General features: G+C 35.1%; 1 protein-coding gene across 12 annotated transcripts in view; it reads left to right on the top strand.

Moving 5' to 3' along the window:
* The window catches only part of CEP152 (centrosomal protein 152), a 109,237-nt gene that overhangs the window by 47,070 nt on the left and 39,700 nt on the right, over nt 1–22,467 (top strand). For all 12 annotated transcript variants that reach the window (XM_069097996.1, XM_069098000.1, XM_069098005.1 and 9 more), the window contains 5 exons: nt 12,035–12,239; nt 18,940–19,068; nt 19,719–19,828; nt 20,462–20,590; nt 20,732–20,867. In XM_069097996.1, coding sequence (XP_068954097.1) covers nt 12,035–12,239; nt 18,940–19,068; nt 19,719–19,828; nt 20,462–20,590; nt 20,732–20,867 — 709 coding nt within the window. The remainder of the gene's footprint in view (nt 1–12,034; nt 12,240–18,939; nt 19,069–19,718; nt 19,829–20,461; nt 20,591–20,731; nt 20,868–22,467) is intronic.

The following is a 22,467-nucleotide window of genomic DNA, read 5'->3' as shown; positions in this document are numbered from 1 at the left end:
ACAGACCTAAAAGTGGTATTGCTGGGTCAAAGGACATATATAAAAATTTTATAGCCCTTTGGACATAGTTCCAAATTGCTCTCCAGAATGGTTATTGGATCAGTTCACAACTCCACCAGCAATACATTAATGTTCTAGTTTTCCCTCATCTACAATATTTATCATTTTACTGTTTTGTTATGTTAGCCAGTTTGATAGGTATAATGTGGTACCTCAGAGTTGTTTTGATTTGCATTTCCTTATCAATAGTGATTTAGAACATTTTTTCACATGAGTGTAGATAGCTTTAATTTCTTCCTCTGAAAACTGCATGTTCATATCCTTTGACCATTCATTAATTGGGGAATGACTTGTATTCTTATAAATTTGACTCAGTTCTGTATATATTTGAGAAATGAGGCCTTTTCTCAGAGATGCTGACTGGGTGTAAACATTGTTTCCCAGCTTTCTGCTTCCCTTCTAGTCTTGGTTGCATTGGCTTTGTTTGTGCAAAAACTTTTCCATTTAATGCTATCAAAATCATCTATTTTGCATTTCATAATATTCTCTTTCTCTTATTTGGTCATGAATTCTTCCTTTCTCCATAGATCTGACAGGTAAACTATTCCTTGTTCTCCTAGTTTGCTTATAGTATCAGTCTTTATGTATAAATCATATATAAATTTTGACTTTATCTTGGTATAAGTGCAAGATGTTAGTCTATGCCTAATTTCTGGCTTACTATTTTCCAGTTTTCACAGCAGTTTTTGTTAAATAGTGAGTTTTTTTTTTTTTTGAGGGGGGGAAAGCCAGGCAATTAGGGTTAAGTGACTTTGCCCAAGGTTACACAGCTAGTAAATGTGTCAAGTGTCTGAGGCTGGATTTGAACTCAGGTCCTCCTGACTCCAGGGCCAGTGTTCTTTTCACTGCGCCACCTAGCTGCCTTGATAGTGAGTTCTTATCCCAGAAGCTGGGGTCCTTGGATTTATCAAATAGTAGATTACTATAGTCGTTGATGGTTGTGTCTTTTATACCTCACCTATTCCACTGATCCACCACTCTATTTCTTGGTACCAAGTAGTTTTGATGATTGCATCTTTATAATATAGTTTTAGATATGGTATGGCTAGGCTACCTTCCTTTGCATTTATTTTTAATTCCCTTGATATTCTGAACCTTTTGTTCTTCCTGATGAATTTCTTGATTTTTTTTTCTAGCTCTATAAAATAATTTTTTGATAGTTTGATTGTTATGGCACTAAATAAGTAAATTAGTTTAGTTAGTATTATTGTTTTTATTATATTAGCTTGGCCTACCCGCAAGCAACTGATATTTTTCCAGTTATTTAAATCTGACTTTATTCGTGTGAAAAGTGTTTTGTAATTGTGTTCAGATAGTTCCTGGGTTTGTTTTGGCATGTAGACTCCCGAATATTTTATAATGTCTATAGTAACTTTTAAGTGGAATTTTTCTATCTCTTGCTGTTGAGCTTTGTTAGTAATATATAGAAATGCCGATGATTTATGTGGGTTTATTTTATATCCTGCGATTTTGCTAAAGTTGTTTCAAGAAGTTTTTTAGTTGATTTTCTAGAATTCTCTGAGTATACCATCATATCATTTGCAGAGTGATAGTTTTATATCCTCATTGCTTATTCTAATTCCTTCAATTTCTTTTTTTCTTCTCTTATTGCTAAAGCTAACATTTCTAGTACAATATTGAATAGCAGTGGTGATAATGGACATCTTTGTTGCACACCAATCTTATTGGAAATGCTTCTAGCTTATACCCTTTACATTTAATGCTTATCACTGATGGTTTTAGATAGATGCTACCTATCATTTTAAGGAAGACTCCATTTATTCCTGTGCTCTTTAGTGTTTTTAATAGGAATGACTGTTGTATTTTGTCTAATGCATTTTCTGCATCTATTGAGATAGATGTGATAGATATGATTGAGATAGATTGAGATTAGATTGAGATAGATGTGATAGATATGATTGAGATAGATTGAGAGATTGAGATAGATATGATTTCTGTTTTTTGTTGTTATTGTTGATATGGTCAGTTATGCTAATAGTTTTCTTAATATTAAAGCAGCCCTGCATTCCTGGTATATATCCTACCTGTCATAGTGTATTATCTTTGAGACAAGTTGTTGTTATCTCTTTGCTAATATTTTATTTAAAATTTTTGCATCTGTATTCATTAGGGAAAATGACTTATAATTTTCTTTATCTGTTTTGACTCTTCCTGGTTTAGGTATCAGTACTACCTTTGTATGATAAAAAGAATTTGGTAGGTCTTTTTCTTTGCCTGTTTTCCCAGATAGTTTACATAGTATCTGAATTAGTTGCCCTCTAAATGTTTGGCAGAATTCAAATGTAAATCATCTGGCCTAGAGATTTTTTCTTAGGGAGTTCATTGATGACTTGTTCAATTTTGTTTTCTAAAATGGGATTATTTAAATAACCTGATTTTAAATTTTATTTTATTTAATTTATTAATTATTTATTCATCTGGACAATTTATATTTTTGTCAATATTAATCCATTCACTTAGACTGTCAAATTTATTGGCATACAGTTGGAAAAGTAGCTCATAATGATTATTTTGATTTCTTCATTGGTGTTAGAGTCATTCTTTTCATTTTTGATGCTGGTAATCTGGTTTTTGGTTTTTTTTTTTTTATCAAATTAACCAAAGGTTTATCTATTTTAATTGTTTTTTTTTTCCATAAAAATCAGCTCTTAATTTTATTTATTAGTTCAATAGTTTTCTTAATTTCAGTTTTATTAATCTTTCCTTTGGTTTTCAGAATTTCTAATTTGGTATTTAATTGAGGATTTTTAATTTGTTCTTTTTCTAGCTTTTTTAGTTGCATGCCCAATTCATTGAACACTTCTTTCTCTATTTTAAAGCATTCAGAGTTATAAAGCTTCCCCTAAGAACTGTTTTCACTGTATATCCCATAAGTTTTCATATGTTCTCTCATTATTTTCATTCTCTTGGATGAAGTTAATTGCTTTTGTTTGGCCCACTCATTATTTATTTTCCAATTAATTTTTTGTCTCTCTTTCCATGGCCCTTTATAACATGCGTTATTTCATGTAATTTTTATTGCATCATGATCTTAAAAGGATGCATTCTGCCTTCCTGCATTGGATTGTGAGGTTTTTATGCCCTAATACATGGTCAGTTTTTGTGTGGGTGCCATGTACTGCTGAGAAAAAGGTGTATTCCTTTTTATTCCCATTCATTTTTTTCCAGAGGTCTACCATACCTAACTTTTCTAAAATTCTGTTCATCTCCTTAACTTCTTGTTTATTTTGTGGTTAGATTTATCTAGTTCTGAGAGGGGGGAGGTTGAGGTCCCCCACTAGTATAGTTTTGTTATCTATTTATTCCTGTAACTCCCTTAACTCCTCCTCTAAGAATCTGGATGCTATACCACTTGATGCTTATATGTTTAGTAATGATATTACTTCATTGTCTGTGGTACCTTGTAGCAGGATGTGGTTTCCTTCCTTATCTCTTTTAATTAGATCTATTTTTGCTTTTTCTTTGTCTGAGATCAGGATTGCTACCCCTGCTTTTTTTTATTTTACTGAAGCTGAAGCAGAATATATTCTGCTTTAGCCTTTTACCCTTGCTCTGTGTGTATCCCTGTACTTCACATGTGTTTCTTGTAAACAACATATTTTGTAGGATCTACTTTCGTTTTATGAGAAAGTTCTTCCTGTTCACCTTCACAGTTATGATTACGATCTATGCCTTTCCTTCCATATCTCCCCCTCCCCAGTTTATGCTTTTCTCTCTCCTTTCTCCCTTTCTCCCTCTCTGTAGAGTTTTGTTTTTGACCACCACCTCCCTCAAACTGCCTTCCCTTCTTTCAGCCCCCTCCCTTTTCATCTTCTTTTCCCTTACTACCTCTTTCCTCTCTTCTGTCCACCCCCCTTCCCTTTTATTTCCCCTTTCCCCTTCTACTTCCTGTTGGGTAAATTAGATTTCTATACCTAACTATGTTATTCCTTCTTTGAATCAAATCTGATAAGAGTGAGGTTCAAACAATGCTCATTTCCCTCCCTTCTTTCCCTCTACTGTAATAGGTCTTTGGGCCTCTTAATGTAATGTAGTTTACTCTTTTCTGCCTCTTCTCCAATACAATCCCCTTTCACCACTTAATTAGATTTTTTATCATTACATCAAAGTCAACTTATACCCACTCCCTCTGTCTATGTATATACTATTTAAATGTCATAATAACAATATAGTCCTCAAGAGTTACAAGTATCATCTTCCCTTGTAGGAATGTAAACAGTTTGCCCATATTAAAACATTGTTTTTTTCTTTCCTGTTTACCTTTTTTTGCTTCCCTTGAGTCCTGTATTTGAAGATCAAATCTTCCATTGAGTTCTGGTCTTTTTTCATCAGTAAGGTTTGGAAATCCCCTATTTCACTGAATGTCCAACTCCTCCCCTGAAAGATTATACTCAATTTCTCTGGGTAGTTGATCCCTTGGCTGTGATCTGAGCTCCTTTTTCTTCTGGAATATCATATTCCATGTCCTCAGATCTTTTAATGTAGAAGCTGCAAGGTCCTGTAAAATCCTGACTGTGGTTCCAAAATATTTAAATTGTTTCTTTTTGGCTGCTTGCAGTATTTTCTCCTTGACCTGATAATCCTGGAATTTGGCTACAATATTCCTTGGTGTTTTCAATTTGGGATCTCTTTTAGGAATGTTGGTATATTCTTTCAATGATTATTTTACCTTCTGGTTCTGGGACCTCTGAGCAGTATGCAAGGCATTGTGACAGGCACACAAGATATATGGGAGTTAGAGAAGCAGGGAGAACATTGATAAATGCTTCAGGGAGGGAAGACTTTCATGATGGAGATAGCACTTCAGCTAAGTCTAGAAGGAAAACAAGGATTCCAAGAGGCAAGAATGAAAGGAGAACAGTGCATTATGGGCATGAGAAACTACTTGCTTGTCAGGATGCATCCAAGTGGGAGAGAGAATGCCGAGTCTGAGAAACTGAAAGTAGTAAAGTTTGATTTGAGTACATGAGGAGGGAGTGATCTGAAAATAGGCTAGAAAGGTAAATTGTAACCAGACTATGGAAGATTAGCCTTAGATGTCAAGCTGAAGAGTTTGTATTTTATCTTAGAAGAGAAAGAAACCTCTGAAGATACTTGAGCAAAGAAATATCTTGGTTAGACCTGTTTCTTAGGAAGTTCATTTTGGCAGGTGAGCATTCCCTGGGGGGTGCGGGTGGGGTGGATTTGGATAGGGGAAGGACTGACTACATGTACGGAAGTCAGTTAAGAGGTAGACTAGGTAGTCTACAGAAGAGGTAACAGGATTTTGTTGGTCAAAGTGGAGAAAGGATAGGTACAAAAAATGTTAATGAATTTGAGTCAGCAAAGTTTAGTGGTAATTGATATTATGCTTAAGGGGAGAGAAAAGAGTTGTCTCTAAGACTGCAAACCTTGGGGATTTGGAAGACAGTAGTACCCTCAACTAAAGAAATAGGGAAGTTTGGAGGAGAAAAGGATTGAAGAAGATCACTAAAGGAGAGAAAAGATATGGTTCAGGGGTCAGTACCTTGAAGGACACCTCATTCTTAGCGAGTGGAGGATGAATGATCCTAGCAAAGTAAACCAAGTGGACAAGCAGGAGGAGATCCAAAAGAGAGCACTCTCAGAGACCCAAGAAGAATCATAGGAGCATAGACTCAGAGGAGGAAGGAACCTTTTAGATCATCTAACCTAACTCCCTCACATTACAGAAATCTGAGGCCCAGAGGTGTGAAGTGATTTTCCCAAGGTGACACAACCAGCAGAGCCAATATCCAAAGCCAATTTCTTTGACTCCAAATTAGCACACTTTCCACTGCAACTAGAAGGTGATTAACAACTTTAGAAGCTGCAGAAAGATCAAAGAGGAGTTAAGAAAGTCAGAAATTAGATTTAGCAGTTGGGATCATTAGCAACTTTTGAGAGAGAAATTTTATTGGAGTCTTGGGACTTGAAAGCCAAATAGGTATTTCTGGGTGTTCAACAGTGAAAGAGGGAATGGGACCACTTTTTCCTCTGCCCTGGAGCAGAGGACAATATTGATGAAGGTGTTAGAGACATGGGGGAGAAGCCAGGACAAAGATACAGAGCTAAGAGGTAGAGTGTTATATGAGGAATAGCAAGAAGGCCAGTGCTGCTGACCAGCTATGAGGAGTGGGGATGAAAGTGTAAATAAGACTGGAAAGGTAAGAAGGGACCAGGTTGTAAAAGATACCATTAGAATTTTATAAACAATTCATTTTATTTGTACATTTGCTTTTGCAATTTAATTTTTGTGGAATCTTTTAGAGTGTATCACCCCCTTCCCTACTTTTGATTTCTCTTTTAATAAATTTTATACTTGTGAATAGTGAATAGATGTAAAGCAAAGTCCTCTAGTTATTTTTTAGTTCATTTCAGTGAACAGTCAACATTCATGTTAGTATTAGTGATACATGTTAGAGTTAGTGATATATCAGATGGAAAAGTTTAATATCAGGTATTTATCTTGTACTCAGTGTGGGCAGTCATTGAATCCAAATACTAGTTTAAAAATGATAAGGAACTAAGGGATTAAATGAATTGTATGAATAAGAAAAAATGTCTCCTCTTCCAAGGCCCCTCTACACAGCAGAATTTCAACAGGTGATAATCACTCATGGACACCAGTTCAAAGTGTTTGTGAAGCAAAACAAATTTCTTATTTGGTTTTATCCAAAAATATGTTTTTTCCATTTCTTACAAGGTCTATTACCTTTTTATCAAGAGATTGAAAGCATTGTTCATCATCAGTCCTCTGGATTCCTGGTTGGTCGTTGCATTGATTCTGAATTTCTTAAGTCTTTCAGAGTTGTTTATCTTTATAATGTTGGTATAAATAAATGCTTGTTAACTGAAAAAAATATTTTAAAAATTTTATAAATTAAAATAAGTATTTGTCCTCCAAACAACTAGAGGGAGGGGAGAATGATGTTTGTAAAATTGGTAATAATTGTGATATAAGTATTCTTCCCCCAGTTTTGAGAATTTTTATTCTTAAATAAGTGTAAATAAGACTGGAAAGGTAGAAAGGGACCAGGTTGTAAAAGACATTATTTGTCTTATTTATTTATTATAAATAATTATTATTTATATTATTATATTATTTATTCTCATTTAGTCATATATTTAGTCTCATTATTTATTATACAAGAGATATTAATAAATACTTAATATAAGTTGCTGAAAGTCTTCACTACCAACCATCACCTCCCTTAAGCTACTGCCTGGTAAATTTTAAGAGTTTAGCTGCAATCTCCTTTTTTACATTAATGGAATTTGAGTAACTAAATCTGCATGCAGTTTGCAGACAGCTTCCTCCCTTTTTTATTATAGTTGGCTGCTAAGCTCAAATAATAAACATTTAACAAGTGGAATGCCTTTTCCCTTTGGTCCTCTCAGCATGCTTCATAAATGACTAGAGTTTATTTGGATTCAGGGGACCATCTTTCACATGGTGGTTCAGTTTAAGCTTTATGTAGGGCTTGGTCACCATGTCTGGCTTTCCCCTTTTTAGGAAAAAGGAGAAAATTACTTTAGCAAGCATTCTTTTCTGATCTTAGCTTACTTTAGGAGCCTGCAGAGTGCTCTTTCAGTGGTCAACATTAGTTTTTTAAAAATTAGGTACCTATACAGAGTTTGTTAATTGAACAAAATGGTGGTTATATATATATATATATATATATATATATATATATATATATATAATAGTTAAGTTTTTAACAATTATTTTTTCCAAAATTTCTGAGTAGAAAGGGATTGAGAAGCTAATGAGTCTCATCTCTTAAACATTCTCCACAAATGGTTACTAAAACCTTCACTTGAAGACATTCTTTAGTAACAGTAATCTTTTTTACTTCTTTGGCAACTTATTCTACTTTCAATTAAATTTCGTTATTAGGAATTAATACTAGTGATGTTTCATATACTTAGTAGGGGCTTAATAAATGTATATTGGGTTGAATCAAGAAATTTTGCTTTATATCCAGCCTAAATTTACCTCTCAGAAATTTTCATCCATTGCAGAACATTTAAAGACAACTCTCACCTCCTGCCTCTGAGTCTTCTCTTCTCTAGATTAAACATGCTCAGTTTCTTCAGACCAGTTTTCAGATGGCATGATTTTTAATTTCTTCATCTTGATGACCCCCTTCTGGCTAGGCTATAGTTTATTAATGCTTTTAATAAAATGCAGCACCTAGAATTGCACGCAGTATCTCATAGGTGATCTGACAAGGACAGAGTACAGAGTATTGCTCTAACTTAGAATATTTTACAGTAATTCATTTATAAGTATGTCTATCATTTAAACAGTTAATATGAGTGTAGAATACTTATTGTCAATAAAGTTACAATTATCGTTTTTCCACGTAGGAATGTAAATAGTTCAACTTTGATAATTTCCTTATGATTTCTTTTCCCTGTTTACCTTCTCATGCTTCTCTTGCTTCTTGTATCTGAATGTCAAATTTTCTATTCAACTCTGATTTTTTCATCAACAATGCTTGAAAGTCCTCTGTTCCGTTGAATGACCATATTTTCCCCTGAAATATGATACTCAGTTTTGGCTGGTAGGTGATTCTTGGTTTTAATCCCAGCTCCCTGGACCTCCAGAATATCATATTACAAGCCCTTCAGTACCTCAGTGTAGAAGCTGCCAGATCCTGTGTTATCCTGATTGTGTTTCCACAATATTTAAATTGTTTCTTCCTGGCTGCTTGTAATATTTTCTCCTTGATCTGGGAACTCCAGAACCTGGCTATAATATTCCTAGGAGTTTTCTTTTTCAGATCTTTTTTTAGGAGGTGATCTGTGGATTCTTTCAACCTCGATTTTGCCCTCTGGTTCTAAAACATCAGGGCAATTTTCCTTGAGAATTTCTTGAAGGGTGATTTCTAAGTTCTTTTTTCGATCATGGCTTTCAGTTAGTCCAATAATTTTTAAATTATCTTACCTGGCTCTATTTTCCAGGTCAATGGTTTTTCCAATGAGATATTTCACATTGTCTTCTGTTTTTTCATTTGTTTGGATCTGTTTAATAGTATCTTGATTTCCCATAAAGTCACTAGCTTCCATTTGCTCCAGTCTAATTCTGAAGGAATGATTCTCTTCAGTGAGCTTTTGAGATTCTTTTTCCATCTGGCACATTCGACTTTTTAAGGCATTCTTCTCCTCATTGCCTTTTTGAGCCTCTTTTGCCATTTGAGTTAGTCCATTTTTTAAGGTGTTATTTTCTTCAGTCAGGTTGTTGACTCTCATTTCATAATTTTCTTGCATTTTTCTCATTTCTCTTCCCAATTTTTCTTCCACTTTCTTATTTGCTTTTCAGAATTCTTCATAAGGTCCTCTATGGCCTAGCTTTTGGTGCAGGAGTTCTGACTTTTCTGTTTTCCTCCTGTTCCATGCTTTGATCCTTTTTGTCCCCAAAATAGGCGTGCAAAGTTGGATTGCTCTGCTTGCTTTGATTCCTTTGCTTGCTCATGTTACCACTCAATTACTTGACTCTTGAGCTTTTTGCCACTGTAGGACTCTGCTACCAGACAGGAGAGATTTGTCCCAAATTGTTGAGGTTTTCACAGCTGCTGGAGCTGTTAGTTGGGTGCCCTCTCTGAGCCTCCACATGCTCTGGCAAGCTGTTCACACATCCCAGGACCTCCACCCTAGACTGCAATCCAGATTCAAGCAGGCCAAAGCAAGAGCAATTACCCCTTAGAGTGGTCTCTTGGTTCCCCTACAGTCTGCAAGCCAGGAGCTGAAGCTGCCACCTGGCGGCAGCTGCACGGCCAGGCGCCTCAGCGGCTTCTCCCTCCAAGGGGTAAAGGCCAGACTGTACTCCCGAACTATTGGATCCCAAAGTCCCCACTGTACTGACCTCTCACTTTTTCCTTAGCATCTATGTGTTGATATTTCTGGAAACCGCCACAGCTGCTGGTGATCTGAAGTCCCTCCAGCCTGTGGCTGGCTGTGGCCTCCCTGAGTCTAAAACCTTGGGCTTGTGCAGGGCTGGGGTCGGCTCCCAGAGAGCTGTCCTGGCCACTTCCTGCCAGCCTGCTGGACTGTTTTCAGTGGGAAGTTAGCTTTTCTCTGTCATTTTGTGGGTTCTGTAGCTCCAAAGTTTGTCCAGAATCATTTTTTACATGAATTGGAGGAGGTGGAAGCTGGAGCCTCGTGGAAGTCCTGTTTCTACTACATCATCTTGACTCCATCCTCCCATTGTCAATAAAGAATGACTTTTTAACATAAACTTTTGTTAAATTAATGCAACTGTTTATTTTTTATTATTGCATTTTTAATATATTTAGCCATTTGGAATTATCTGGAACTTGAGTATAGTAAAAGTATAAAAAAACTTTTTAGTTTTTTATTTTGGGCTCCACTAATTTTAGACTTTGTGATTATTTAGGTAGGGGAGTGACAGAAGTTTACCTTTTCATTATATGTGAAGAAAGGATTTGCTAAACAAATAATTATAAAATTCTCTACTTTAAAGTTTGCAAATCAATCACAGAAGTAAGATATATTTACAAGTGGTATATGTTCTTTTCAATAGAAACTCATTTAGTAGGATTAGGTAAAAACTAGCCCATTTTTAGCTATCCTATGTACTTATGGCATATTAAAATTAGAAGATAACTTAGAGACCGACTAATTAAATTTATTTATTTTACACATAGGAAAGTAAAGTTCAGTGTGGCTAAAATGCCTTTTAACATAAGGTCAATTGGTTAAAATCAGTGAGATTTTACTTCATCTTTTAAGTTTTTCTCTAAAAGCTTGCCTCCATAATATTGTGGTTATACCAGCTGTTCTGATATAGCAATATTTGTTTTGATGAAATTTTGGAAGTAATTGCACTACAATTTCAGAATCAATTAGATAATAATAACCAATTTTTGATATATATTCTACCTCCAAACTAACCTTTCATCCTTTTTGTCCTTTCTTTATTTTCTTGTTTTCCCTTTGCTCCTTCTTCTTTTCCCCCAACATGGAAAGTCCTATCCTTTCCTGTAGACATCTGTCATAAGACTTCCTAAGGAGAAAGACTTGAAGTTCCAGGGTTTCTGGAATCTTCTAGTCCTAAAAGAAGACTTGTAACAGGGAGGGAGAGGAACCAACAAGGGCATGCATTGTGAGCTGTGATGCAGAGCAAATTCTAGATTACTGAAATGTTAAGTATTGGCCCAAACGGAGAAAAACCAGTGTTCCAAGCTATACCAGTAAAAGATAAAGGAAATTCAGACTCAGGGCAAAACCAATAACCTGGATTAGCAACAAAAATATTTAAAGCAAGTTGTCTCCATTCCTGTATACACAGAGAACTAGGACTCTTAGCCAAGCTATGTAGAAAAATTCACTGTGTCTTCTGCTAGAAAAATCAGGCCAGAGACACCATTATCCTTAAGTTGTCATAAGACCACTTGCAAGTGTGTTGATACCGCAATTTTAATATGTTCCTATATAGTTTTTCATCTATTTTGCTCTTTCCCAATTTCTCAGACCATCATATTTCCCTCCTTCCCCCCCACCTCCCCCGCTCCGGGTTGGGGTTCTGTTGGACTTGGATTCCATGGAATTGTATGAATTATTAAAATAGTTGAATAGGATGAACATATACATCTTTGAGAATTAGAGGATTTGTGTAATTAATATAAAATATATGAATTACCTACTGACAGTAAAGGCAATAAGGTTACTTCATTTGTTTGGGAGAGCTGGAGGAGAAGCTAATTTTTGACTTGGAAGGAACAATCTTAGAGTGGACTTATTTCTGAGAACATTCATCATACATGTGTCTATGTACATATAAAGTTAAAGCTGTTGTTAAAATGTTAATATAGGGATGTAAATCATAATACATCATTAAGGCAGGAATTGGTAGCTCCTTTTTAGATGGACTTAAGTAAACAACCATCGTTTACTGTACCTAATGGGTTAAAAATAATTTTTCCAACAGTACTATGCAGAAACAAGACCCAAAAGAAGAACCTTCCAAAGATGAAATCATCTTGAGGCTGAAATCTGAATTGCAACGTTTGCTGACCAGCAACACAGTGAAGCGCCGCCTGGTTTCTCAGTTACAAAATGATCTCAAAGATTGTCATAGAAAAATAGAAGATCTGAGTCAGCTGAAAAAATCTCAAGAGAAATGTGAACTTGAGGTCTGTGTAGTAAAAAACATTTATTTTCTGCTTAATTTTTAAAATAAGCTTTTACTGATTTTGCATATAAAATTCACATTCTAAATGACAGCCCTGTTGTGTAACACTGAGAAAAATAAGCACAGACTGATAATATGTTGCAAAGCATTTTTCCCTTACATGGATATCATGCATTCTATTTATAATGGAAAGGGATGATAATATGACACAAAGGAATACCTTCTGTTTATCTTTGGCCAACATCACAGTTCTGTATAAGTAAAATCCCATTACAGATAAGTAGTTTTACCTGGAAACATTCTGTATAACAAAGCTATTTTTATGTCCTACAAGATGTTTCATAGAACCAGCTCCTTTGATGGTCTTCTCATACACCCTCCACAAGGAAAAATTCAAAAGTGAATTGTCTATAATTCTACCACACTCTCTTCCCACCCAGGCCTCTCCCCATTCATGTAACAGTTCCTCTCAGTGAAAAAAGTACCAAATTTATGTAGTGTTTTTTCCTTTGAGGGAAAGAGGAGACTAAGCTGGGATTTATTTGAACTCTATAGTTCATTTGACTTTCTATCAAGTAACTTATTACTAGTAATAACTATTACTTTTACATATAATTTTAAGTTTAAACAGCACTGTTACATATATTTTTATTTGCTCCATAACCCTAAGAGGAGGGTAAATAATACAAGGATTGCCATCTCCATTTCGTTTTTGTATTTTTGTCTTTTTAATATTAAGGCCTGATTTCATTTTGTATCAGTCACCTCTTCCCCAGCAATATCCAGATTTCTTTGACCATTGTGAAAAAGAAAAAAAATATTAAGCAAAAACATTCAATAATAAGTCCATCTCTAACAATGTATTTGATTTTCCATCTTAGTTTTCCCTAATCTCTGCCATAAGGGAGTAAGGAAATATTTTTCATTTATCTCTCCTTGGGAATCTTTATGGGTTTTTTCATTATCTTAATAATGAAACTTTTTTTTTTTAATCAACAAAAACCAACAATACTGATCAAGAGAAGAAAATCAAATGACCAAAATTTAAAATGAATGAGATAGACTCAAAATACTGAATTAAGAAGGATGATCAGAATTGTGTTCCAGCAAAACTGAGAATCCAAAGGAAGTCAAGCGAGTATCTGTAAAAATACAAAATACTCAAACTAACAAAGCAAGAAAATAGAGACTTTAAATAACTCAACCTTAGGGAAAGACATTGAAAAAAATCAAATGAACCGCTAAAGGGGAGATAGGAAGGGACCTTTTTTTTGTATCCCCAGCTCTTAGCATAGTACCAGGTACATACCGTGTTTCCCTGATAATAAGACCTATCCCGAAAATAAGCCCTCCTCTTACTGTGTAAGATTCCTCTAAAATAAGCCCTCCCCCGAAAATAAGCCCTATTGAGATTGCTACTGTAGTGAAGGTGATCCCCTGCGCTACACGCTACATTACGGTACCCTCTGTATGCACCGCCCCCCCCATGGGTGAAACGCACGCCGTGCTCCAAGCTGCATCCAATCAGAGCTGCAGCAGTGAGTGCGTCATCCTGTTCTTCCCCAGTGATTTGCTTATTGAATAAAGGTACATTTTTTTGTTCACATTTACCTGTTTATTAAAATTGCTGTCACTGTTCATTAAAATAAGCCCTCCCCTGAAAATAAGCCCTCTGGTGTTTTTCTGTCCAAAAAAAATAATAAGACGGTGTCTTATTATCGGGGAAACAGAGTAGCAGACACTTAAAAAAAAATCTGTATTGACTGACTGAATCAGGAATAAATCAGATGAATCCTCTCCTGGCATAGGTTTTTGTTTCTGTTTAAATGGCTATTAGCCTTTGTGTGAGAGGTGGAGAGAGACAATCTGCTTATGTCATGGGGGCTGCTAGGTGGCTTAGTAAAGATAGAGCCCTGGGTCTGGAGTCATCATAAGACCTGAGTTCAAATGTGGCCTCAGACCCTTACTGGCTGTGTGACCCAGAGCAAGTCATTAAGCCCTGTTTGCTTCAGTTTCCTCATGTATAAAAAAATGATCTGGAGAGGTCAATAACAAACCACTCCAGAATCTTTGCCAAGAAAACTCCAAATGGAGTCAGACATGACTAAAATGACTGAATAATAACAAAATTATGTTATAGCCAGGAAGTGTTTATGAGCTAAAAACTTCCTCCCCTTTTCAACTTTTTTATATGTTTTTTGATTTCTCAACCTGAAAGATGAATAAAAGAACCACTTTGAAGAGATGCCCCTTCTTCAAACCTCACAATTAAAATCTGTAATGAAGCTTTAAAATATTAAGATTCCACAGTAGCTTTTTATTTTTTAATAATGATCACAACTTTGAACACAATTCCAAGGTTATCTAGAATAATTTTTAATGCTTCTGTTTGCTACAGTAAAAAAATACCAGTTTTAAAATTTTTCTGGAAAATCCAGATTTTTTTAAAACAGAAGATGACTTCCAAATCAACCCTCAAAGCCTTTCCTTTCTAAGGCCTAGTGTTCCTTTAAGTCAACAAACTTATTCCTTATGTATCCTTAATCTTTACATATTCCATTATGTAAAGGCAATGTGTTAGGTGCTGAAGGTACAAAAATGAAAAATGGGTATCTTTGCCTTCAAGGAGATTATTATTTAATTATGGAGGGAGATAGATATCCAAGTAGAAGAAGGTAGAATGTGATAGGGCAAAAAAGAGACCACTTTCAAACAAGAGAATCAGGAATACTTCATGGAGCCAATGGTACCTGATATTACCGCATCATAGTTGTTCTATTTTAGATTATTACAGGAATTTATTGTTGGTCATAAAGGAGAACTTTGCAGGAAATGCATATATACATATACATACATACAAACACACACACACAATCTCATTGCTTAGAAGTAGATGAAACAAAACACCATTCTAATATAACAGACCATGCTCTATGTTTTAGAGAAATCTCAGGATTTTGTTCTGAAGAGTTATTTGTTCAACAGTAATCAAAGTCCAGTTCTAAATATAACATTAAATAATGTTTTTGTGAAGTCAATGATTGTATTGTGGGAGGGGCTTGGTGATTTCTCAGCCTGGCATTTAAGGTCTTCAATTATCTGACTCTTAACTTTCCAATTTTATTTTACTTCACTTCACACACTCTCCTTTTCTGCAAATTAGTGTATTAGCTGGTTTTTGTACCTGGTATTATATTTCTTTGTGCCATCTTATATGTCTATAATACGTTCCTTCATTACTATCACCACTTAGAATCCCTTAGACTCACAGTGCAATTCAGGATAATACCTGAGATTTTTCCTGATTCATTCCAGTTTTCGTTCTCTCCCTCTTGAAATTTTTATTATTTTATATATATATTTAATATTTTCCTGTCTATATACATGTTATATCCCCCACCCCCATAGTCAAAGTAGGGTACTCCTTAAGAGTAGGGACTGTTTTATTTTTGTCTTTATACATTTTCTTAGCACTTAGCATACATAGTACCTTGTACATAGCAGGTGATTAATATTTGTTGAATTGAAATTTCTCTTGAATATGATGTTAATGAAATCCTTGAAATCTTGTATTTCTCTAGTTTTACCTGTTGGAAAGAAGTTCTGAGTAGTGTCATAGTAGGATTTAAAACTGAAGAGACGTTGATGATCATTTTGTCTAGTCCACTTTTCAAATGAGGAAACTGAGAGGCTCCAGATGAGTTAATTGACTTGTCGTCCTTATGTAGTTGAATTTCTTTTTCTGTGTTGTAAGGCATATTTTAAAAGAGTTAAAGCTTATTGTTGCCAAATCTCCAGTATTATATCCCATTGTTGAATGTAGAACTTAGAAATTCAGTAAGATTTGGGTTGTGGGGGGCGGGGGGCAGGAGGAGCCTGTAGTATTTATTATCCCATTTAGGTAAAGAAGCAAACTTATTTTCCAGGAGGATAGTTACCTGCTCAGGGTCACATAACCAATAAGTGATGGGGCTTAAATTTTGACAAGTCTTCCAACTCCCAAACCAGCTATTCTTTCAACTAGATCATACTCTTTCATATGCCATTCAACCACATTGGCACCCATTCACCCATGCCCAACAGTGAAGTAGAAGTCTGGTCTCAGGGTATAATCAGTGGAAGAATTTTAATCAAAAGTTCTCTCTGTACCTTTATGACATTACTGTGACTCACTATAAGTTTAGATTTGAACTGCTTCCCCATACCTTGCTGAAATGCTTGAGTATTCTTGGGCCTCTGGCTAGAATCCTAAGGAGCTACCACAAGGGGGAGCTCTTCATTACTAGCACAAACTCCCTCTGAATGTCTTCAGAAAAATGGCTTACAGAATAATAAGGAATAATCCACTGACTAGAAGAAAATAAACTATATTATCATAGTCATGTGGTTATTTTTATTTCTGCAAGTAGGAGCTCAGCTTAGTGCAGAGATTATAAACTATTTTTTTGTGTCATAGATTCTTTTGGTAGTCTGATAAAACCTATGGACTTCTCAGAATGTTTTTAAATGCATAAAATAAAATACATAAGATTACAAAGGCAATTAATTATATTGAAAAGCAGTAATCAAGATGTTTTTAAAAACCAAGTTCACAGACCTTAACCTCTGATCTAATGGAAGATAATGATATTAGCTACCATTTTATATAGTACCTACTATGTGCCAAGCACTATACTAAGCACTTTAAACATTTTATCTTGTTTTATTGTCACACCACCTAGGGAGGTTGGTGTTGTTGTTATCCCCATTTTGTAGACGAGGAAACTGAGGCAAATAGGTTAAATGACTTGCTTAGGATTACATAGCTAGTAAAGATTTGAACTCAGGTCTTCCTGACTCTAGGCCCAGCATTCTGTACAATATGCCACCTAATAGTGGCTAGAAATTTGAAAACCTGAATTCTAGATTTAGTTTCATCACTTACTAACCATGTGACCTTGAGGAAGTCACTTAACATCTGTGAACTTCAGCTCCCTTTTTTTGTAAAATGCTCATAATAATAATTGTACTACCCTACTTCATTAAGTTATAATGAACATTATTAAGAGATATTTGTAAAGTTTTGTAGTTAAAAATTATGTATGTATGTATTTATTTCAAAGATTTTTATTTTAGTGGTTTAACTCTTCCATGGATATAGCTCTTTCCATGCCTTTTTAGGCAATTTTAATCATGTGTTGGGGATAAAAAATGAAAAAAAAGTCACCTTGTGACCAACCTTCGAGTAGTGAACTTCTCCTCATTTACATTAGTCTTTCAGATGATGAACATCAAACTCATGCTCACAGGTATTCCAGCTTGGTAAACCTGCTATTGCATATATTTCACTGGGTCATCTCCATAAATGATGTATTGGAGTATAAGATATTAGTAGAGAATATAAATAAAAGATATTAATAAGACATACGTAATAATTTGAGTTTATTTAGCATGTTTTCTATTACTTAATGTACATTCTATTACCTAACGTACATCCTTCAATTTGCTTATTTTTATTTGACATCAGTTTGATATTTATTCAATTTTAACCTATTACAATTCATTCTTAATTGAAATTAATGCTTGAAGCTCTAATATCTCAGCCAGATGCCAAAACCACTGTAACTTTACCTTATTTTACCACCTGAGAGGCCAGATTAGTTGTGTCTGTGTGATTTGGGCATTGCCAGTTATTGCTTATCAAAATTAAGCACCATGGCTGAAGTATCAATGTTTTTGTCTTGTTTCATACATCCTCTTAAATTTATGCTTAAAAGCAGGATAATGGTGACTTACCAATATCTTACCCCCTCTAGTTCCTATGACCTTTCTTTTCCTTCAGTTGGAAAATGTATAGTTTTTTTTCATATTTCCCTTTATTTCCATTCCTTCCAGCTATTCCTTTCATCTACATAACTCAGAACTGCATTAAAAATTGTTTAATTAGACATAGGGACTATTTATAAACCCTTTTTAGCTTCTTTTAGGAAGCACTGTCAGTTTCCTGGGTCGTCTTACAGCATCCTTTGTTTCCCTTTTTAGTGTAGGTTCTGCCGGAGCAAGTACATACAGGAACCGAGCAAATATATGTTGTGACCTCTCTTGATCCATATACCATTTATTACAGATACTCACATCTAATATACTATTGTTGTTGCCATCTTGGCTACTAGCTAGAAAGAATTAAAAATTGTTTTTTTTTTTTTTGTGAAAGATGAATTGTATAGGTGGCTCAGAAAAAGTGGAGGGATAGACTTTCTTAGGTGAGTCTTTAAAAATAAAGATTATGTACCTTGAGTTTCACCAACTAGTGAGAGTGTTTGAACTCCAAGATTTACTTTCCCCATTAGGAATAAAATAAAACTCTTAGCTTTATCTTTACACTTAGGAATGTAGGTAGAGAGATCATCTTCCTTAGTGGGGGAAATAAGTATATGGAGAAGAAGAGATGAAATAGATATAAACTACATTGGGCAGGGTGGGGTAAGATGGGGAGAGTTGATTATACTTCCTAAAAGTCTTACATGTAGGGGTGGCTAGTTGATGGAGTGAGTAAGAGCGCTGGCCCCGGAGTTGGGAAGACCCAGGATTGGTTCCGGCCTCAGATACTTAACAGCCACACAAAAAAACTGGCCCTGTAACCCTGGGCAAGTTACTTAACCCCAATTGTTTTATATTAAAAAAAAAAGTCTTACATATTAATGATGGTGATCTGTTTTTAGACTAAAACAATCAATGTGGAAAAATCACCCAATCGATTATGGCATGAAGCTTCTGTTTATGATAAAATAGTCAAAGAAGATATTCTACGACTTAAAAATGAAATTCAAACTTTACAACAGGAAAACGAGGTGATTTTAATCTTTTGTTATATTTTGTTAAGACTTCAAAGTTTCAGATAGAGAAGAGAACTGAATTTTATGATAGCAATTAGGTTTAGAAGTCTCTAAGGCACTTATGAACTCTAGTTATCTTCCCTTACTATCTGGCTAGGGAACTAATTTATAACTTACAGGGACTGGACATAATTAAGTTCAGTTCCAATTTCCTATATCTTTAGTAGTTTAGCCAAAGTGTTCTGATTAAATACTTCAGAATAATTCTGAAATCAAGTTTTTAAAGCACTACTCCGAGCATTATATAGAAATAAGTTATAAGAAACTTAAGACTGCTTTGCAGCAAAGCCTCAATTCAAATCATGTATTAAATGTAAGTACTACGTATAGAATAATTATTCTGTTAGATCTTGAATGAGCCAGAGTTTAGAGAAAACATTACCCAGCCTTTGTAGAGCTTATATTGGGAAATAATACCATGTATGTAGAATAGCCATAGTACATTTTAAGCAAGCTACTGAGAGATACCTCATTATTTGGATGGTATTCTGTAAATGTATGCATGCCTAGGCTCTCATCAGTAGATGTGATAAGAATACAGAAGGAAACAAAATTGAACAGAGTTAAAATGCCTTCTCCCTAACTGTTTTTTCTTTTGTATCCAGGAACTTAAAGTAACTGAAGAAAAACTGAAAAATACAAACCAGGATTTATGTAGCCAAATGAGACAAATGGTACAAGATTTTGACCGTGATAAACAAGAAACAGTAGATAGGTAAATGCATTATAGGGACCTGATTACTTTTTTCAGTTTCAAACTATTTTGGTTAAAAGATTGAATGGATAGACCTCTTTATGAACACCCACCTTAGCAATCTTTATGTGCAAATGGCCATTTTTATCTCACCCACCAGTGCTGCCTATGGCGGCAAAAGAAAGGTATTCCATTTGGAAGTTGATGTTACCCCTTCCGTCTTAGATCCCAGTGAGCAGAACTCTACACCAAAGCCCCATTCTCCTCTCTCTGTATGGGAGAGATAGAAGACTCTGCTCATCAAGATTATGACAAAAAGAGCAAGATGTGTTCCTGACATTCCTAGTTGTAATTTACCATACATTTTCCTGTAGAAACAATTTTATTATTTAAACAGTTCCCTACATTTACATAGTATTACAGTTAAGTGGTAGAATCAGTACTGAGATACAGGTCTTTTGATTTCTAGTCTAGTCTTTTTTTAAATTGCTTGTCATTTTAGTGAAAGAAAAATAGACCCACCTTTAATTGTAACTAACTTATGTTTGAGGGAAAGGCCACAAAAGAAAAAAAAGAACTTTTTTAGGTTTGGTAGGAATTTTTTAGGTTTTGGTAGGCTAAGGAGGAATTCAGATAATTGCTTTCCATTGCTAGGTGTGAGAGAACTTTTCAACAACACCATGAGGCTATGAAGAACCAAATACGTGAGAGCCTTTTAGCAAAGCATGCTTTAGAAAAACAAGAGCTCTTTGAAGTTTATGAATCAAATCGTTTACAACTTAGGTAAGGAAAACAAAAATTTGCTGTCTTTTCTTTATAATTACACTCCAAAGTTGCCATTGATTCTTAATTAACAAATGAAGATAGAAATAAAGAAATGTTATAATTGATTTTTGTGACCAAAGAATTTTCTATTCTATTTAGAACTGACTTAGATAAGGTGAATAAAGAGATGGCAGCTGTACAAGAATGCTACCTGGCAGTTTGCAAAGAAAAAGACAACCTGGAGACCACCATAAGGAAGTCGGTTGAGAAAGAGCAGCAGGCTAAGGAAGAGATGGTATGGTATAAATTAATGCTGTGTTTCTGTCATAGTTCTCATTATGAGAACTCGAAAATATTTTTATTCAAATCTTGCAATTCCTACTTTCCCATGAGAAGGGGAAAGTATATGTAGAGCTCATTTTGTTCCCTGCTGAACTTTAATGATCTGTATTTCAACAGGACATTGATAGTAAAGCATCAAGTACATTAACAGAATGGAAAATTGGCTCTACTTACAATAGAATTATCTTTTTATACAAGTTTTTTCTTGGGGGGGAGGGAAATGTCTCAAAAATAGATAAATGATGGTTCTGTTTTTCTGACCATGGGTACTTCAGGTCAGTAGTTTTCATTGAACATTATTTTGGACCATTTAGTAAACCATATAGATCTTCTACCTACTTGTGCTTGCCATTGCATAAAAACCATCTTTAGAGGCCTTTGAAATACTCTACACTCTGACCCTTAAATATTTTTTTCCCTGTAGAGGGAAGGGAAAGAGGTATAAGCCCAGGCTCTCATCAGTAGATTTGAAAAGAATTATGAAAAAAGAAATGATAGTAAAGGATTAATTGTGATCTCCTTCAGAAAGTCGTTTTGCCATCTGTTCTCTTCTCTCCCTTTCCATTCCTGTGGATGACTTCGTTTATCTTGAACTAGAGCTATGGAGATGGTAAGATCTTTTTATATCAGTTGGTAGCAGAAGAACAGTAACTCTCCTCTTGATGCTCTCAAGTTGTTCTTGGTTAGTTTCAAGCAGTGAATTCATCAGATGAAATGACATACCCTTTTCTCCTCCCTGCAATACCTGAGGATCTCATTCAGACAGCAGTCTTGCATTTTTGAACCAATCTGCAGGGTTCACTTTGGGAACTCATGAAAGATTTAGGGATTTTGTTGAAGGTTTGAACAGATGCCATCTGGAGGGATTTCTGGCTTATGAAGCTTATATTAAGGGAAATCATTGGTATGGCAACTTAAAAAAGAATGTCTAATGAGCAAGTTAGAAATTTTGGTTTACATGTTGGTTTCTTGAAGAACATAATGCATATGTGATATATAGTAAATAAATAGCATCCAAATTTAACTTATTTTAATTGATATTGACTCTTTGAAAGTTAGAATGATGTCTTAAGCCACTTGGAAACTAGGGACTTAAGTTTTTAGATCTGTTTTGGAAATTAAAATGAGAAAATTTCTAGTTGGCTTATTTTTTGGAGCATAACAGCTGGCAAATGTGTAGGAGTGATTTTTGTTTTAGATCGATTCATTTCGAGGAAGAGAGAATGTGAGGAAGTGGCTTTTTTTTAAATTTGTTAGAAAAGGAGGAGCATCTAATTGATTATAAAATTTGGTGGGTCAGTTGCTAATAAGTAGCATTTGATAGGCTATGTGTTTGTGCATGCATACCTGCACGCTTATGCTCAAGTAATAACAAATATCCTTTAGGGGAGGCCAGGTAGCACAGTGAGTAAGAGCACCGGCTCCAGTGTTGAGAAGACCTGGAGATCGAATCCCGGGCTCAGACACTTAGCACCCACCCAGAAACACCTGGCCGTGTAACCTTGAGCAAGTTACTTAACCCCAATTGCTTAGGGGCGGCCAGGTGGCTCAGC

Source organism: Petaurus breviceps, unplaced genomic scaffold, assembly GCF_028583685.1.
Source record: "Petaurus breviceps papuanus isolate PSGF00001 unplaced genomic scaffold, PetGlider_PUasm1.0 37, whole genome shotgun sequence".
Taxonomy (NCBI): Eukaryota; Metazoa; Chordata; class Mammalia; order Diprotodontia; family Petauridae; genus Petaurus; species Petaurus breviceps.
Note: the sequence above shows the minus strand (reverse complement) of the source record. Positions and strands in the feature narration are given on the sequence as shown.